The sequence below is a fragment of the Serinus canaria genome, chromosome 15 (assembly GCF_022539315.1).
Source record: "Serinus canaria isolate serCan28SL12 chromosome 15, serCan2020, whole genome shotgun sequence".
Classification (NCBI taxonomy): domain Eukaryota; kingdom Metazoa; phylum Chordata; class Aves; order Passeriformes; family Fringillidae; genus Serinus; species Serinus canaria.
The window spans coordinates 5275328-5295539 of NC_066329.1; the positions used below are offsets into that span (position 1 = coordinate 5275328).

A 20212-nucleotide genomic window follows, 5' to 3' on the forward strand; every position below is an offset into this window, starting at 1 on the left:
TCAGGTACTGAAACTCCCACAATTACTGCTTCCTCTGTCAGAAACCTTACTTCATCAAATATACTCCCACATCACCAAAATTAGAGCAATAAGTTCTCAGTGGTCCCTTTGAAAGTCCAGAGTTTCTTTTTAGAAACTGCATATTCTTCTTAAAAAAAGCCCGAACAGTGAGGACTCAAAGTGATCAATACCCAATTTAAATGGACAAGTTAGGGAGTGCCTGGTGCCTTTCCAGGTCCACCTGTGCAGATGAATCACAGGAGCAATTTGCCAATGCTGAGTATGCCTCATACATTAAACATGTACTTGAACATGCTGCCCAAGGGACCACACACAGAAACTCATAATCAAGGCATATATTTCAGTAAGGTAAATAATATGCTTCAAAAATTCTGTAAAAATGCTTATTTGTTGCTAGTAGTTTGTACACCATTACAAGTAATATGCAAGCCTTGCCCATACATTTCACATCTCTTCGGTATTTTTTATTCAGATGAAAGAATTGGATTCTTCTCCTCTTCTAAGTTTTCCAGTAGTTTATTTCTATAGCAGCTGCTAGAGATTAGCCAAAACAAAGGAGAAAAAAAACCTAAAAATCACATGAAACTTTCTGGGCAAGTACATTCTGCAAGGTTCAAAAAAGTTGTGTGATCTACACTTCAAAAGCATACCTAGAAGACACAGGAAATGGACAACTGACAACGTAAATACTAATATGCTCCTAAATTTTCTGTATAAACTTGGCAGAAGTTTCTAAAGTTAAAGCTGAAGAAAATTCTACCAGTATTTTCTCAATTAAAGCAAAAATAATCCATTTCAGCTGAATAACCAATATCTTAAACTGACTATGAAAGCTAAGGCAGCAGAGATCTAAAGACATTAGTAGAGGTGGGGAAAAAAAGCTTCAGCAACTATTTCCCTAGGAAATATTTGCTATCAGAGAGTCTGTCAGTGCCAGCATGTTTTATACAAACAAAAGGAAGTCTGTGAAGTTTACATCAGATCCCTAAAGAAAATAATCTGTAGTAGCAAAAAAATGTAATAAACTCTTCCCGTCACACACACTTCAATGCCACATCGCTGTGTCTCACCACAGCAGGTTTAACTGCCTCAAGCTAATGCTGCTTTCCTAGGAAAAAAGTCTTCATGGGAAGATTTGTCCTTAAAAATCAGTCAGCCCTCCATGCTAAACTAAATCACGGGTTATTTAAGGAATAATCCCATATAAAATCAGAGCCATGCTGCAGCAGCCATGCAGCCGGATGGACAGTCAACAACAGTATGGTTATTTTTGCTGTATAAGCACTAAAGGTAACAAGTCTTTCACAGTGAGCTGTAACAATGGACTTGTGACCAAGAAAAAAACCAAAAACACCTAATATTTGGTCATAAAAAGCAGTTAGTCAATGACCTAAGGCATGAAACACCCTGCAGGTCCTGGCTCCTCTCCCCCCTCAGGGCTGGGCCATCCCTCCCTCAGCAGTGCAGCTGTTCCAGCGCTTCAGTGGCGCCTGACCTCCTGGATTTCTGATTTTTCCATGAAAAAATGGCCTGCCAAGGGCACACCAATCGTCATGAAATGACACCATAATATTTTGAGTACTCATCTCTCGAATCTTGTAATGTTTTCTATACTGCCAATGAACATAAACAGCATTAGTGTGAGTACGGGGGGAGGGGGGCGGGGGGGAGGAGAGAGGCAGGGAGAAGGAAAGAAAAATTTAAAAAAACACAATCATTTGTGTAAAGGCCCTTTTTCTTGCCTTTGCCAGGGTTAGGTAAAAGTTGTCCCCACAGCTCCCCCGGGCTCCTCCATGAGGGGCCGCTCCCCGCCCACGGCTCCTCCTCCCGCCATTTCCGTCCCACCGCGGCCGATCCCCCTCAGCCTCCAGCAAAATAAACACGAAATAAACCCAAACCCTGCAAAACCGCAACCGCCGGCACCACCCGGCACCGATGGACCAGAAACGATGAGCCTTCTGCTGTATTAATGGGGCTTTTCCTAAACACCGGGTAAAAAATAGGATTTAAAAGTTTAAAGTGCTATTTAATAAAGCCTGCACACATGTTGCTATTATTTTAAATGAAGTAATTATTATGTTAAATTCAGATTTGGTACGGCAGACCAATTAAAAAATAATAAATAAAAAGTGAATAACTTGAATTAAATTCAACTACGAAAGTGTAAAAATTGGAATCATCAGAGCAGCAAGAAGATGCTCTTGTCCAAGGCTGGTACTGCAGCAGGAGTTGTATCAGCTTATCACGACATGAATCATATCAGCTTATCACAACATTCATCATACCATCTTATCACAACATTAATCGTAGCTTATCGTAACATGAATTGTTTCCGTTTATCAGAACATGAATTGAGGCTGTCAGCAGACACCTGAGGTGTGTTCACCAACTACTGCTGGAAGGGAAAGACTTTACAGTCACAGCTGGACCGAACAGTTCTGCTGACTCTGCCAACTGATTTCAATTAAGTTATATATTAAAAAAAATTAAATTTATTTCACAAGTTTAAAGAGGTCCAAAGAATAAAATTAGCCACATTACATTTAAAAGTCAGCTCGCTGGGTACCACAGATTAATAAACACATATCAAATTAATTTTCCCTTTTATATTATACAGCTGCAAAAGAACTAATGAACATTCTAGACTTGGAATTTAATTTTTATGCTTTCATTCATTCTAAGTAGCCTGCAAGTTTTATAAAAATCCCCTGAAGAGACTGATGGGATAGAAAACAGGGACTACAACAACTAATCCTTGTACCTGGGGATATGCACACAGGTAACTTGGTCACCCCATGGAAACACAGCCTCAGGAACATAATGCAAACCTCATTACCAGTAAATCTACATCAAAGCAAACAGGACACTAAATGAGACAAGATGAAAGTGTTCTCCATTTGCTTATTTTCTGAAAGAAAATAATATCCAAGGCTGCATTCTACAAAATTACTGCAACACAAAGGTGCATTCTATTTTGTTGTTATTATTATTATTAGAACCTCAGAGAAAGTGGGAATTAGTCTAATAACATTTAATTTTAAGAAGATATCCAAATTTGTAAGAACTAGGATGCAATACAGGAAGGTGATGATGACCTGAAGAACTGCAGAAACAGAAAGAATAACATTATATAGCCCAAGATGCCATGTCCCAGTCAATGGGTCTGGAGAACAAGATAATCTTCAGAAATCTTAAAAGGTGATAGCTGGATTAAGAAGAAAAAGGGCATTAGTGTATTAACTAATTACAGAATAACTCTGCAGTCAAGTCATATTTATATAAAAAATATATATGGCTCATAAGAGCAAGGAACTGTTAAGCTTCCGAATACTGTGCACAAATGTAGTCAAATTTTAAGATTCAGGATCATTGAGAGAAGAGCGTAAAAAGCTTTTAAGATATTTATCATTTAACTTCATCAAGGCACTGAAGGTCAGGTACAATTACACTCTCCAAGCACTTCCAGAAGGTGAAAACTCCCCCTTCTTTGCTTTTAAAACAGCTCCTTAGCAAAAATCCCAGCAGAAATAGGTATCAACATTATTGTTTGTATGAGTGTTTAATACGTTTGCACAGCATTTTATGATAAATTACCAGAGTCAATGATTCATCTCTATCCTGTTCCCTTGGATTCAAGGTCAAACTCAAAATGAAAGCAGTGTAAGTTTAAAAATATAATTGCTCTCAAAATGAAATATTTGAGAGCACTAGAGTTTTTCTTACCTTTCCAGAAGATTATGAATTGCTTTGAAGAGCAGGGTCCTACACTCATAGGAAAGTCCATTCTCCCAGAATCCTTCTTCCACCACTACAAAAACACAAATGTCAATATGCTCAGAACAGGGAAATACAAACATTTATCCAAAACATATCTTCAACAGCTTTAATTTTCAAAGTAGCATGTTTCATTAAACTATTTCAACTATTACCTATATCACCCAAGCAGCTTTAATCTTTACTTGCTGAAGACGGAGCCTTTGAATTTAAAAAAAAGGGGAAAAAAAAGCAAACACAAAAGCATAAAAGCAAACCCATTTGTTTGTAGCATTCCATATTCAAGTACAGGGGTGAGGAATGCACGACCATTCTTTGCCACCGCTGCTAAGAGATCCTTTAAAACTTAACCACAGATGCCGACAATCAAGAAACAAAGTGAATCATTAAAGGTGTAAAATCAATTTACATAACTGAAACAACATGAAACAACTCCCCTGAACCTCTCGCAGTCACACTCAAGTGCAATTCCTCCATTGTACTGACTTCAACTCTTGCAGTTTTAGCACTACACAGCAGATTTTATACCAAAATAAAAATTCCAGACTCACTACTGAACTGCAGAGATTTCAGAGTTTAAAAAAGTAAGCCTAATTATCTCTCAGAGTAGAATGCAGCCTGAATTAGTCACCTGAAGGACAGACAACCCTCAGAAATATCTGCTGTCCTTACTCATGTCTTTAGGTGCTAAAACTACCGAAAGTAGCACTATTTCTGGTATGCCTGTACCAGATTCTAAATCTTACTCAGCCAGAAAACGCAGAGTGAAAACAGATGATAAAACAACTTTTTCAAGGAGTAAGAATTCGTTAATTGTCTGAGTTCTGTCATTTCAATTTCACAGGAGTAGTCGGCAGATCTTTAAAAGTGCAAACATAAAATTCTACTGCACCTCAAAAGCTCTGAATACTTCACACCCCTCCCTGGCCAATTTGCAGGACGAGACCTCCCAGCAGCGCGTCTATCGCACAGAGATGATTATCTCAGCACAGTTTACAACCATGTTTAAAGGCAAGCTTCTGAGGAGTTAGTGCTCCATGGAAAATACTAATATTGTCAGCAGCCTTCAAAGCCTCGAGCCACTGTTCTGCTGCTTCTGCAGGAGCTGTAACTCACACACTCAGACAAGAAAAGGCATATTTTTTGCATGTGCAATGTTGTGATATGTTAATATTGGTAACAGAGCCTCTCTCTTCGTGCAGAATGGAAAAGCCGGGTTTTAGTACCTAAAATCACCTTATCTGACAGCACAGGACTTGCCGGGAGAATGGAGACACAGACCTGTGCCCCTGGGCACAAGCAGCGGCCAAGGAGCTTTTCCTTAGAAACCACTTCAGGCCCTTTAATGCTTGCAAGCCCTCTCTGACTCTGAGGATGTAATGGGCCACGGCTGTTTACTGCACAGAACTCTGCATGGCCTCGGCTTTCATGGGTAAAACACTGTGCTTAAGGGACTCAGAGCCCCCGTGCATGGTCAGAGATATTGATGTATAAATTCTCAACAGCTCAGAACTACTGAAGCCCCAGAAGCTGCAAGGCAGGTCGAGTCTTGCACTCAAAAATTTCATAATCCTCCAAATATATGAAAAGCTACAGATTAGTTCACTGTGAGAGATCACACCTGCATGAAAATTCAGATTTTAAATTAAAAAATCAAATTTTTGGACAACATCATGAAATTGACAGAACCTGTGAAAGTCAAAATAAATTCACTCTTACACAGCAGTGAGCTCTTGTGCAGTTCCACCCTATCCTAGGCTGTACTGCCACTACTGCCCCTGCTTTAGGAACTTCATGCAAAATAGGGGAGACAAGAATCAAGTCTGAATTTAAGGAAAGTTCCCACCACCAGTTCTGAAGTTCTCAATCCTACCTCCCTACCTACTCCTAGGTATACACAGCAGACTAATGGGACCCTGTCACAGCTTATATCACCTCTCAGAACTATTTTCTGCAAGTATAATTATGCCATTTCAGAAGAATTCAGATCAGATCACGCTGCTTTACTGCTACACTGAATGTAATGTTCTGTAGAGTTGGGATAATTTTAATCCAGAATTTTTTGTGTCTGGACATCACCTGTATTCTTTTTCCCTGCTCAGTTTCCCTGGGCTACCCCAGCATGTTATTCCTCCACAATCCCAGACATGAAAGCACTACACATCCCAGCAGGAGGGATTGGATGAGGGAATGGAAACTGGCAGCACTCCCCCTCCCTACCCACCACCACAGCTGCATCCATGGCTGTCCTGCACTCAGCAGAGGAAATGGTTGAGAGGAAGGTGTCCAAAATCCTAGGAAAAGCAGGGAAAAGCAATGTTAACCTTGCAGCCAAGTCCCGAGGGTGAAGTGTGCCATGAGGTCAGACTGGCTGAGGAGCAGCAGTGGAGTGGGACAGGGAGAAGGGGAAAATCTGGAATGGTATCAGCCCTCAATATTGTAATTTTCCAAACTGCCTTTCTTAGTACACAGAATTCACATAAATTATATATGAAATAGAAATAAAATTACTTCCCTATTAAGTTTAACTCTAAGTGTATCATAAGACATTGCCATAACCATTATCCTATAATAAATAATGCCTTTAATTCCCAGCTATATTAAAGCACTATACTTACTGTAATTATCTCTAATGCTCCTTTATCCTACTAAAAAAGTACATCTTACAATTAAGAGCATGTACATATGTCTGATGCCATAAAAATGAGGAGGAAAAATTAGAAGTGCAGCATTTAACTTTCTCTCTGCTCTTTGGCTCCCTGATCCAGTCTCCACAAGAAAAGTGTTGAAATGACTGGAGCAAGTTACAACTTCAGGATGCATATGGTGACCAATAAAAAAGCTTGGCAAAACACTAGAAGTTACAATATCCCTGTAAATTCCAAGGTTCCTGACACTTATTATTTAACTAGACTTCAGATTTTGAAGAGTATTTTAAATTCCTTATAAGAAATTGAAGCCTAGGAAATAGTCTGTCTCTCTACATGATGATTTCTAAGGCTTTTAACACTCAAAACGTTCAGCTCCAGCCCCCCTCAGCCTTCCCATGCTCCTGACAGCATTTCCAGGCACAGCCAGCAGAACACAGGTGCTGTGCAGGTTCCAAAACTTGGGAACACCTCTGGCCTGTCCTGGAGGCATTTCTGTTACTTCAGTTGAATATTTCTCTTTAGACCCAACAAATGCAACACTGAACAACAGGTGTGAAAGGCATCTTCCAAACAGAACTTCTAGGGGAACAATCAAGGACAGATGGAATGTTGTAGTGAGGGAAAGCACAACAGAGCACAATTTTCCTCCATGGAAGTCAGAGTAGCGGTCAAGAGTTTGGAGAGGCAGCAAAGCAGAGGGGACAAACTGTGGGTCACTGCTTCCCAGGCCATAGGGAGCTAAAGCCATGGCTAATGTGATCCCTGTTTGCAGCAATCCCATCCTGGCAGGGGTCAGGATGGGCGACCTCCAGGAGCCCAGGCTCCTTCTCACCAGAGTGATCTGACAGGTAACTGCTCCTCCACTGGGTCAGGTTTATGCACACATGTAGCTATAGCTCTGTGTATAAATACATCTATTTCTGTGTATGTTAACTATCCTATGCAAGTGTCTGTCCACTCTGGAGAACAATGACCCCTGGGAGAAGCTTTTACTTTAACAGGCAGCTCATCCCCTTCTCACTGCCTGGCAACAGAGGGAGAACTTCACCACGTCATTTCTCACCAAAAGAAGCAACTGCTTTCCTGCAGTTATGTTTTAGGGTTTTTTGTTTTTTTTTTTTTTTTCAATGAAATCATCTCCCAAAATAATCCACGAAGTCTATTAATATTCTGTCTCTAAAAACCTGGATTCTTTAAAAAAAAAAAGCGATCAAGAATAGCAGAAAATCCAGGACAAGAAAAACGTGTATCTGACACTTATAATGGATTATAGTGGAAGTGTTAATCTCACTGCTGGTGTTCAAACAGAATGGGAATTAATAAACAGCCTTCATATATAAAGTTTTTAGGCATTTGTTAAGATTTTGTTTTCACAAGTTCAAAAAATGAGTATAAGGTTTGTGCTGATTTTTATTTTTATTCTTGCAGATCAGATGTTAAAAGAATGAAAGGCAACTACAATAATTTAGATTTACACAGGAAATTTATAATTTAAACATACATTAATGAGCAGATTAGTTGGCTTGGAATCTTTTTTATTTTCAAGTCAAAGATATTAAGGTCTTCAAAGTGTCCAACAATCTTTATGAAGCCAGCCATGTTCTCAAAAAAAAAGGTCCATTATAAAAATTTCAAGGAGAGAAGTCACAGCAAAATATCAAAGCAAATACTTCAATAATTTTAGGTCTCCCAGCAGAGATACTGGAAAGATAATAAGATGTCTGTTCTGCTTCAGTGGCCAAACTGACATATTTTACTTAAAAGAAATATAGGAAGGAAGGAGAGGAGGCAAGTCGAGGCTGTGTCGGCGCTGCAGAGACAGTTATACCTTTAAGAAATCCAGCCACCCACATTTTAATAATTCAGGTCACACAGCCTTGTGCAGTTTAAAAGCAGAATTAGTTTCAAAGAATACATATTTCCTCAGAGCTATGTTACATATTTCCTTTTAATGTATCATATTGCAGCAACAGCTGAAATGAACGTCTAGACATCAAAAACAAGGCTTTATTCCCACCTACTGCTTTTTTACCTCAGGCATCAGAGCTAATGAAACCCATTATCCAGAACACTGCCCTCAGTTACCACATTGGCCACTGCAAATATGAAAAAACACTCTGGGACAGCACCAGTTATTCAGCCATTAAAATTACTGAAAATCAATTTCTTGCTGCACACTGCAGAAATACTGATAGATTAAAGCAGGACACATGGGACAAGGAGATTACTTCCAGGGAAGATTACTATGTCAAACTGCTGAGGACAGGGACTTACTCAGCTCCTCAAGATTCACATTCAGAGCAGCACATGCTCCTTCCTAGCCTTTGATATTTTGCCTCCTTGTTGCCATGAAATATGAAGGATGTGAGGTTTTTTCAATGTTTTAAAAACACACGGCTAAACAACTCCAACAAAATCAGACATAAAATTACTAAAAGCAAGCATTTAATTTTTCATCTGTATTTTTATTAGCGTACCCTTAAAACAATATTTCAAAAACCAACGAGCATTTTGAAGCATCATTTCTCCTAAAAAATTGAGTTAAGAGAGTAACAACACAATGCAATGGTACATTAATTCTGAAAAACTATATTATACCCATAAAAATCCAATTAAAGACAACGCCATTGATCGATCATTGCTATACTGCCATTGATCACCTTGTAAAATCTGCGTTTGAAGTCATTAGTGATTAAATTGACTTATTACTAAATCAGATTCAACCCACTTAGAGATCTAATTTCCTTGTGCTGGTTATGATCGTAGGGAAATTGTGCTGCTCACTCGTACAGGCCTGAGAATCCATCTTGGCTCCCTTCCCCAAGTCAGCTCATCACAAAATGAACCAAAACAGTGTGAATGCTCCCCAGAATGATTCATTTGTGTTCTCCTATTTCCAAACACAGGGAATATTCACTGGACAGGCAAAGAAGCGTTTCCAATCCATATCCTCCCAAGGTATCCTTAACAGCTTCCAGGAAAATCAGAATATTAATGGAGACCATGGCTGGAGATTGCTGCTCAGGCACGGCCCGAGTTTGCATCTCAATGCACCGCAATTTTCGATATAAAAACCAACACTTGCAAGCAGACTTGACTATGAAACTAAAATTGTTGCACTTCAGAAGGATAAATAAAACCTTCAAAGGCAACAGCTGTTGAATATCACAGGAATACTCCGAGGCTTTAATTGTTGCGCATTGAAACAGAAATTAGCATAATAGCTATTTATTGAAAAACAGATGGTAGGTAACTATCTGCACTTAGATTGTGTTAGCACTACTTAAAGTAATACTTTTATCGCTTCCCCAATCCCGGTAGGTACAGAGTTGTTTTTTATAAAATATACATTAAATGTTACATCCTCTCCCTGGCCCACACACTCACATTCCTGAGCTCCCACACGGCCTCTCCTGCCTTTCACCGGAGCACACCACAGCCAGATCTTCACAGGGAAGGTTTCTCAGCAGCTTGGTTAACCAAAATTATTATCTATGAAATCAGAACGAGTATTTCTGTGCAATTACAGCTCGAGTCTGCTCTCTCTGTAGGAATGCAGATGAGCTGTGCAGAGAGCTGAGCTGCTCGCTCCCAAGACAGGACAGATTCCAAATCAAACCATGGATTTGCCGTGTGGTTTTTGTTTTGAATGCTTTCTACAATCACCAGAAAGAGTAAAAGGAACAGAAATAAGGCACAATTTTATGTGGTTTACACAGTTTCCCAAAGCAAAGCAGGAAGTTGTATGCAATGGGAAACCTGCTCTCGTATGCCAGAAAATCCCTCCAATCCCTGATTTACGCTGCTTCATTTGTCCCACCATGTGTTTGTGTTAAGCAGGCTTATTTCCAAGATACCTTCTATTTCTTAGCAGAGGTATTTCCTATAAATGAAAAGCATAACCTGACCACAGTGCACTAAAGGTTTGGGGAGATTTTCACCATAATTTCCTAAAATGTACCAGGCTAAAGATACCAGTAAAAAAGAAGTATTTTCTTAACTTTACTCCTTGCAGTTTCTAGATTTTCCTCTCACATTTCTGAACTTTTCATTTTCCATTACGTGTTCAACTCTTTGGAATAAAGACATTAAAGGTAGTTTGTCAGAAGAAAATAAAAGCAACCCAAAAAACTTTGAAGGAAAATACAGTTTTCAAAAGTATACTATGCTTTCCTAATCCCAGAAACAATGTGTACTCTCCAAACTTGATTTGCTCTCTTTTTTCCCCTTCCAAATGGCCCAAGTTTTCTTCATTTCCATTTCCAGTTGAGCACCTGGGCCTTGCAGCCAGTGAGACCCTCAATTCCACACAGCAGCTGCAACCCCCACTTCTGCCTTTTGATCTCCCCAGGTTCAAAGAATATGAAATTCCTGCAGTGCCCGTGCAGCAGGTAGACCTTCCTCCGCACCATCAATGCGATGAGGAGGACTTGTATTTTTCCTCTCTAAACATAACTGGTGTTTACTACTAGCACTGATGGGACACCGTCTGCATTCCCTGTTCCCAGAGCTCTGCTGGAGGTAACGGAATGTACCAGGGCAGCGAGTCTCTCCGGAGAAATCAGAGCGAGTTCAGCCATCCTCGAGTAACACAGGGCTTGTTCTGAGGAAAAATGCCGTCCCTATTAATCCCTACTTGGAAAGCGAAAGGAAGCCGGAGTCTTCCCTCACTTCCCAAGCATGCAGGACGTCAGTGCTGGAGCACAGCTCAGTTCGGAGCGCGGCACTGGGCTGAGCTCTCCCTGCCCTTCCACACGGCTTCGCCTCAGAAACGCCCGCACGGCTCCAGACAGGCGATTCCGCTCAGACTCTGCAGTCCTGTCCCGCCTCGTTCCAGTTCCCGTTCCCACTCCCAATCCCACACCGCCCTCTGGCCGTGCCTCCCGGTGATCCACACCCACAGGGAGCTGCGGCGGTACGCCAGACGAGCCCAAGGGCTCCCCCGGCCAAAGGGAGATGGACACGAGTCACCGCCGTGCCCAAGGGGACCGGGGCCACACGAGTCACCGCCGTGCCCGCAGTGACCGCCATGGGGCCGCTTCCCGCCGCCGTCCCGGGAGCGCAGCGCGGCCCCGGCCCCGAATGAGTCTCCATCCTCACCCCTCAGCAAGGCAGCCCGGGCAGCATTCCTCGCTGCTTCACGGCTGCTGCGTGCCACAGCCTTTAATCGATATGTCAGTACGACAGCTGGAGGAAAGACGAGATCTCCAACACATCCAAGGAGACATTTATTGAGAAATCCCGGGTGCAACGTGCCCAGTCTCCCCAGGCCCCCGGAGCTCTGCTTCCACCCAGCCGGGCTCTGCTCTGCGGAACAAGAACTGCTGGTATTTCTACCTCAGCTGTACGCTGACTTAACCCAACTATTTGGGTTTCCATCAGTTCAAATTTAAGTTTACCCTTCTGCATAAAAATTAAGAATTGTGCTTATTTTTCCTCAGTTCAATTTGCTTTTGGTCCTGTATCACTACTTGCAGCCCCCAGGCTCCTATTTTCTTACTTTTTTTCCCCCCCAACCTAATGGTTATAGAAACAACAATTTTCATTAGAAAATCTTATTTTCCTTAACTTACTTGTAATGCTATATTGTGAGAAAACACGATCTGGATTTAAATAAGGGATACAGGAAGTATTTTTAGAGCAGTTTCCAGTGTTGAACACACATCATGTTCCCCACACAAAATAACCAAAGGTTGTATGTGTGAACTGCAACTCTAATTCCATTATACATGGAACATGTTAGATAAGTCCTCCTTCATGTTACTGTTTGAAAATAGGAAAATATGTGAATAAATATATTATTTTTCTAGGTTGTATATACTTTCAAACTAATGTTTTAAGGCTTATTTTACTACTTGTTTTCCTACCTCCCTGATGGAATTCATTATATTTTATGCAGGAATAAATGAAAAATTGACTTTTCAATTTCTGTACTTGAAACCTTGCTGCAGCAAAAGCTGAAGGACACAAAAAACCCTGAACCCCAACCAACAATCCCCAAAAATACAAAAGTAAGAGTTAGCAGCAGGCAAACCCACATTTAATATTGCTGGCAGGTTTTTTGAGTAGCAAAGTTAAGCAAAGGTCTCTTCCAATCCAAACTATAACATGATCCTGTAGGTCTTTCCAAACATGACTTTCAGCTTAGGATTTTTATCAATTAGGAAATAAATTTCAGCCTACAAGGTTTGAATTCTTCAGAAACAGAGGGTGAGGCTTGAGCAATAACCAACATCAGCACAAAAATGGTTATGGTCAGATCTGATGCTTGTAAATAAAATACTTGGAAAATATATTTTCAAAAGAAAATACTCTCAGCTTTGCAATCATTTCTGGAAATTAAAAAAACCCTGAAAAGGCATCCTAAGTTGAGGTATGAAGAACATTGTAAATGAAATATCTTTTTATAAATGGGCCAGTGAGAACCTTTTCCTTCATGTCCATGTCTTTTTGGAGAGGCCAGAAGCCCTCCAAAACCACAGGCACAGAATAAAAACGAAGAACAGACTTCAAAGACAAAACAAGCATATTTTTGCCATTTTGTTTGTTCTTTACTCCTCATAAAACATGCCAAAATACTTTGTGCTCTTTTGTAAGCAAATGTTTACTGGAGTTTGCTGCTACTTGAACGGAAGCAAAAGCAAAATAACAGTTCTGTGTTGAGATCTGCCAGTGAAAGGCCTGAACTGGAGGCAGCAGAATGTCAAGCAGGTTTTTAAGCAGGTTTTTAAATCTATTTTTGTCCTTTGAGGAAGCCAGCAGAGGGAGCTGGCTGGGACCCGGTCTGGGCTCTTCACCCAGGGGCTGCTTTTTCAATTAAGAAAAGGATCCAAGATCACACAGGCTAAAAATAAAACTTCAGGGAAAAAAAAATCGACCACATGCAATAATAAACATGTTGGGAGAGAGCAGGTTTGGAGTGGGGACGGTGTAAGTGCTCCTTTTAAAATAAAACCCTCCATATGAAACAGCTTTGAAAGAAGAGGAACTTCCTTGAAAAATAATCTGATCAAATATGTGATCCCTTGGGAAAGGCTCTGGAAGATCCCTGAAAATCCTGATGTCCATTACTTCTGCTGGCTGAACAGATACTTGCCCCGAAGAGGTACCAAAAGCTCAGTGTAAGAAAACAACCCCTCTGCCTCCCCATCCCTGCCTTTCTAGGCAGAGACTACTGCAGGTGCTCTTTCAGAAGGGACAGAAAAACAATTTATTCAGCAGCACATTCTTATTTATAATAGCATGTTTATTTACTCCTGTATATAAACAGAAGGCATTACAGGGGAAAAATAATGAGGAAGACACAACATGGCATTGGGAATGGAAGAAACAAATTACTGAGGTCTGGAGAGCTGTTCTGAAATAGAGGAGTCCTTGGAATTCCACACAACAATAAATTAAACGACAAGATTTTACAGACTGAGACTATCAAGTACTCAGCTTTTCTCATGATCTTTAAGGCCAAACATATATACAGCAATTATTAATTTAAAGCCAGACCTGCTCTGTAAGATCTCTCCTGTGAGAATTACTGCAAACAAGAACCCAATTGAGCAGGATTCCCTTGGGGATGAGCAGGCTCCCAGAGGAACACCCAGGAATAGAAAGTTGTGATTTAACTTTCTATTCAATCAAAAAAAGCACTGCAGCTTCTGACTCCTCTGCACTTGGGACTCCTTCTAAAGATCACTTTTATAAAATTTGAGCCAACTGACCACATTTGACCACTACAAAAGAATTCCCCTTCCCAGGCATCCCCTGTGCTCACTGTTGGAGTTCTTTCCCATATCCATATTTCAGCAGGAGCCGTCTCCCTCACTGCTGGTTCTGCAATGCAAATGCAATATGTTGTTCACTTTACAGGCTGTTGCCATGGATATTAATGTGATGTCATAAATTGTTACATCTTCATTGCAGAAACAAAATGAAAGGGCTTGGAAGCAGGAGAAGAATAAGAACTCATCTAACCAAGCCTATTTAAGAATAAGCAACTGTTGTACAAATCACAAAGAAAAAAGAGGCACGTAAATGTGTATTTTAATTTGTGCTGTTGAATGTTTCTCTATGTAAGTGCTTCCTAAAAGATTCCAAATTCCCTATTGAATTTTTTTACCTGCACAGTGGGACCCCCTCAGCAACAGATGGCACAGCACTTCTGAAATTCAGCTTTTCACCACAGTTGGAAATATATTTTTCTGTAGGAAACATCAGTTTCTCAACTCTACTTTAAATTATGAGGCAGTGTCCAGCCATCCCAGCGATGCCAACATGTCTTGTCCCTGCTTTTCCTTTCATTCCAGAGAGTTTTTGACTGACCAATTCCATTCATGGCATACAGGCCATAGCAGGTACTTAATTTTCGAAAAATCAGGGTTGTGGATTGCCCTTAAAAATTATTACCAAGTATTCCTGAAGTTTTTCCTCTCCAAGGACTCCAGGAATCAACAGTAACAAAATGTTCCTTTGCCTTATTAAAACAGCAGCTAAGATTACAACAAGTTAATCTACTTTATCTGTAGATATACACACAGAGAAAAGAATGATTTAGCTTAGAGAAAAGCAGAATACAGTACAAAGCACACCCAGTGTTCACAGTCACAGAGGATTTCCCTCATTTTCAATTAGTCAAACTGTCTGGTTTAATCTTTTTCCCAAACAGTTTAGCTTTGCTGAGAGTGGATTTAACTAAGTCGAAAGACACACAGCAAGTGGGGAATGAATGGGCACCTCTGCTGACCTGCCAAGGAAGAACTGCCTGGGAACAGGGACAAATACATCCCTACTCCTCTCCACTATCACCAAATGGGCAGCCAGAGGTGGAGCAGTATTTGGCCAAGGAGACTCCTGAGCATTTCCTTTGGCAGCTCCAACAGGAAAAAAAAAGCCTCACACCTGGCCTTCATTTCTGGGGTCTTGTGGCGCTTCTAAGTGTACCCATTCAAAGGTGAGGAAGCCACCCACTTACAGTGGTGAAGTGTTCCATTTCCAAACTCCCTTGAATTGCATATGGAATGGGATAGATGCACATTCTTCCATTGAAATAGAGCATCCCACACTCCTGCAGTTCAGACAGCAGAACAGATCTCATCTTCAACAAGCCAAGAGTATCTTCCCTGATCTTGGCTGTGGCTTCCACTTCCACATTCCATCTAATCAGGAGTCTTGACCTGTTCTTCCAAGACTCTCATCCTTAACTCTCCATCATAATTCATTAAATACCTTTTGTTCCTACGACCCCACCCATTTAGGGGAGGAAGAACACTCATCAAAAGACATGCTCACCATTCCAATATCTCCAAGACTTAAAAGGCTACTGAACAGCTGAACAAATAGGAAACAAAAATAAGTTCCTTGACATCTTTTTAAAAAAGGTATTCTGTAATTGCAGCTTTACTACTTTGGGAGACGTTCAACTTTCTTGGCTAAACCAGTTTAATTCATTTGCTTATGAGAGCTCCTGGTGCCAGTAAAACACAGTGAATAGTCCTTCTCCCAGTTTAGCCCAATCCCTCTCACCAGCTGCATTTCTTGGTGATGGCACCACTCCCACTGACTCCATGGCAACTGTACTGGTGCATCAGGTGTTTTGGGGCAATCTGAACAATTCAGGCAACACAGGGGTCACCTGTATTCCGAGGTTCAAATCCTATTTTTAATTCAGGAGCTTAAAGGGCAAAACAGCCTCCAAACAACAACACCCAGTCACCCATTTATCCTTGCCATCTGGCAGTGGGAAGCCATTCCCTATGTCCTCTCCCTCCATCCCTTGTCCTAAGGCCACCTCCAGCTCTCCTGGAGCCCCTTTAGGCCCTGGAAAGCTGTTATAAGGTTTTCAAAGAAGCCAAGGCTACAGATCTCCATTAATTGCTGACTTCTGAAATACTTCTTGATTGGAACCATTTAATTCAATTCCCAGACCCAGTGGGTCCCTATTCTGGGGGAGCCACCCAACACAGAAACTCTGCCATTGCCCCCTGCTCTGAACAGTTAAGAAATAGCTCTTAATGTGAGCAGTAATATTGAGAATTTATTGCCCTTGAAGGATTTGCCTCCTACAGACTGAAAGTCCAGGGTCAAAGGGCAATAGAAGGTCAACAAGCCCTACAGGGCAGCCTAAACACACCATAGCACCACGCTGGAACACTGGACACTGGGATCAGACAGGAGCAGAGCAGCACAGGTGTTGGAAGAACACCTCTGGGATGCAACATGAAGGGCTTTCATCAAATTCCCCACCCAGAGCACGCTCCTGAGCTGCATCCCACAGCTATCCAGGCAAAGCCACCCAAAAACAGCGCTCTGCACATAGCACTCTGCAGCTTCTCTCTAAATTAGAAGAGTTCTGTGCATGTGCAGGGATTCACTGCACAGGAGAACACAAAATGCTATTTCTAAAATAAAAATAATTATAAATTGAGCTTTTATTGAAAAAACTAATTCTGTTTAAAAACTCAGCTATAAGAAGATTACAGTTCAACCTACTTAATTTCCCCTAATATTTCAGTAAATAACAACCATCCATTTCTGCATCTCTACAAAAGCCTTTGGCTGTCATGCAGAAGGAGCCACCCAGAGAAGTGAACTGGACTGAGACTGAGCTGGACTGAGGGGTGACCCCGGGAGCCCCACAGGGCTCTTGGTGTGCCCTGGGCCACAGTGCAGCCCGGCAGTGTTACCACACATCAGCCTCACCCTGCCCCTGCAGGGGCACAGCCTGCTGTGCTGCCCTGGGCACAGCCTCTCCTGGGCATAGCCTCCACTGAGCACAGCCCACCCTGGGCACGGCTTGTGCTGGGCACAGCCTCCACTGAGCACAGCCTGCCCTGGGCACAGCCTGCCCTAGGCACCACTTGTGCTGGGCACGGCCTGCCCTGGGCACAGCCTGCCCAGAACACTGGCACGGCCCCTGGACACCCTGGCAAGGAGCCAGCCCTTGCAGGACCCTGAGCCAGTGCGACAGGGAACCCGCGGGATCGTTCCTGGCGGGGCAAGGAGGAAGGGATCTGCTGCCAGGCTGTGCCAGCTGCCATTTGGAGCCTGCAATGGACATGGGCATTTTGCCTTTCTGTCGACAATTTTAGTGTCAGAAGCCAAGCACACACACAGCTCCATCCCCACAGAGTGCCTGCAACAACCAGGGCTGTCCCTCGTGGAACAAAAATAAGCTGATTTTCCATCACTGATACATCTTGCACTTCAGAACGCCTACAGTAACCCAAATTCTCACCTACTTACCCCAGAAGCAGCAAAGCCAGACTTAATTGACTTTGCTACGCTAGGGATGTAAAAAACAACTCCTAACTACTGCAAACCATGGCTAAATACAAATCACAGCACTTGGGTTTCACTGCAAATTAACAGGGAAAAATCCCCCTGTGAAATCTCCAGGTACCCTGGTAGCCCCACCCAGCTCCATCTCTCTGGGCCAAAGAACTGCACTTACATGTAACATTTAAAGATAATTCAACAGCAAATGAAGCTTCAGCTGAAGATTACTAAAATGGCTTTGCTTACTTGTCCTCCCTCAAGCAGAATATAAAACAGCTGGAAAGATATCCTCTTGGAAATGTACTCCATTATATATTCTTCATCCTGATAAAAGTTATCAAATACAACCAACAGATCAATGACTGATGCTGCTGACAATTTATTTTCTTTTATGCTTCCCTTCTTGTTTATGTGATACCCCATGGCCTGTAGGAGGCCTTTGCCTTCAAGCACAAAACATCACAGTAACTCCAGACATTATTTTGCTGGCATAAAACCCCAACTACAATGCATTTAAATTTCCACAAAACATGTCTGCGTTGTTTAAAGAGGGTAGCAACAGGGAGATAATCCCAGTTTAATAACTCTGCATGTAATTGCTCTGAGCTACCATCTTAAGCTGCCTTACATAAAACCCATGCCCTGGGTCACTCCTTGTGCCCCTTACCTTGGGAGAACAGTTTGTGTCCAGCTGCACCTCCCAACCCAGCTGTGTTCCATCCCCACCACCAGTGTCCTGCACCTCCCTGAGCTTTCCACATAATCATGGCAGAAATGGGCTCCCCCTAAATTAATTCTCAGGATTTTGTAGAAAGTATCACATGAGAAACAAAATAAATCTTGATTTCTTCACATTTAATACCTAATATCTATGTTCCGTGGTGCTTTATTTTTTTTTTCATTGCAGCATTAGCCCACCAAAATTATCAACATGCAGCTTCTTTCTACTAAAATTGCTAGAGAGGATTTAATGTTTAAAGTAACTGCACCACCTCTGTTTTGGTTAAAAATACAAAAATAAAGGTCTCTACTGCTGATATTTAACCTTTATCTCCAAAACTTAACTTTCAGCAATAACAGTGGTGGGTTTTACCTGGACTATAAGAAAGGAATAAAAGTCAGATCAGTTGGGGTTATTCTGGTAAATTATTGATATTTTTCATTTATGCAAAATGAAATCAATCAGGTCATGAAAACCTACAAGAACCTTAGTAGAAAATGCCTAGAGTTCCTATGTTCAGGGAAGAGAAATAATTTCACCATGCATGAGAATCTTTTCCAAGACAGACCAGTAAGAGACAGACACATTATTTAACCAGTCCTTCACTTCTACTGGGCTATGTTTTGGCAAGTGATTCATACTGGGGAAACATGCCTGATGAGCAGTGTTTTACACCTAAAATTCACCTCATTCCCAACAATTTCTCTATGAATTGTCAGCAAATCTGTAAGGCAATAGATCCCTGTTCTCACTGCTGTCACTTTTGCATTTCACAGAAGTGGTCTGAATGTTTTCCTTGCCAAGACATCACCATTGGAATGCTGCATTTATTCTGCAGCTAAAATAAAATACACCCTACTCAACTTCCTTTTGGTCTCTCTATATTTTAAATGCATTTTCATGTGACATCAGGCACAAATTAGTCCAGAAGATGTCAAAGTTCCTGCATGGTGTCCCTTGCTCAGATTCCAGCAGTACTGGGCAGCTTCTCCTTGCCCTACCCACCCCAAACCCTGGAGGTGCTCATTTCCCAGAGCTGAGCAGCCCAGGTGCCAGGGACTCCCTCCTGCACCATTCCTGCTCCATGCTTATTTGTAAATAAGCTAATTTTAGTTAAAGTTACACAATCAAATACACACAAGATTAGCTAAGAGGAAAAAACAAATTAACTTCTCGTTTGGCTCATTTTCAAACTCCAATTTAAGAAAGAAGTGGAAGTAACTCACTTCATCCCACTGCTGTTTAATAAGTTCCTATTTTGGTGTATCAAAGGAACATTAGACTCTTGTATATACATATACAAATATATATGTACACTCACACATATATATGCTGAAGAGTCTCATACTCTACACCACCCTTTATAAACATGATATACATTCATTATTCTAGAAAACATTATGGACAGCACCACAGATGCCTTTAAACACAATTTTTAAGAAAGTACCTAATGTATTAAGTACTTCTAATGCTAAGGAATGATCCAAACTCAGATATTCACATCAAACCAGTGCACACCAGAACCTTGTCACTGGGAGATATTCATTTATTCCTGGCTGGCTCCCCAGCAGATACCAGGATCTGAATCCAAGCAAGAGAATGGGAGGAAGTTCAGAAGCAATTTCAGATCTATGAAAATTGAAATATTACCTCAATACAACAACAACATTTTCACTTTGGGAGCTCCCTGCAGTAAGTGTTGCTCTTTGGTGTGGTGTTTGTATCCAAGAACCATTTTCCATGATGCTGCTGCTGAGCAACCACTGAAATCTCCACA

At 41.4% G+C, this 20212-nt stretch overlaps 1 protein-coding gene across 1 annotated transcript in view; it reads right to left on the bottom strand.

The window, feature by feature from the left end:
• Window positions 1–20212, bottom strand: part of MED13L (mediator complex subunit 13L) — a 167922-nt gene that overhangs the window by 83290 nt on the left and 64420 nt on the right. The window contains exon 3 of the mRNA XM_030231198.2: window positions 3745–3829. Within this exon, the coding sequence (XP_030087058.2) occupies window positions 3745–3829 (85 nt within the window). The remainder of the gene's footprint in view (window positions 1–3744; window positions 3830–20212) is intronic.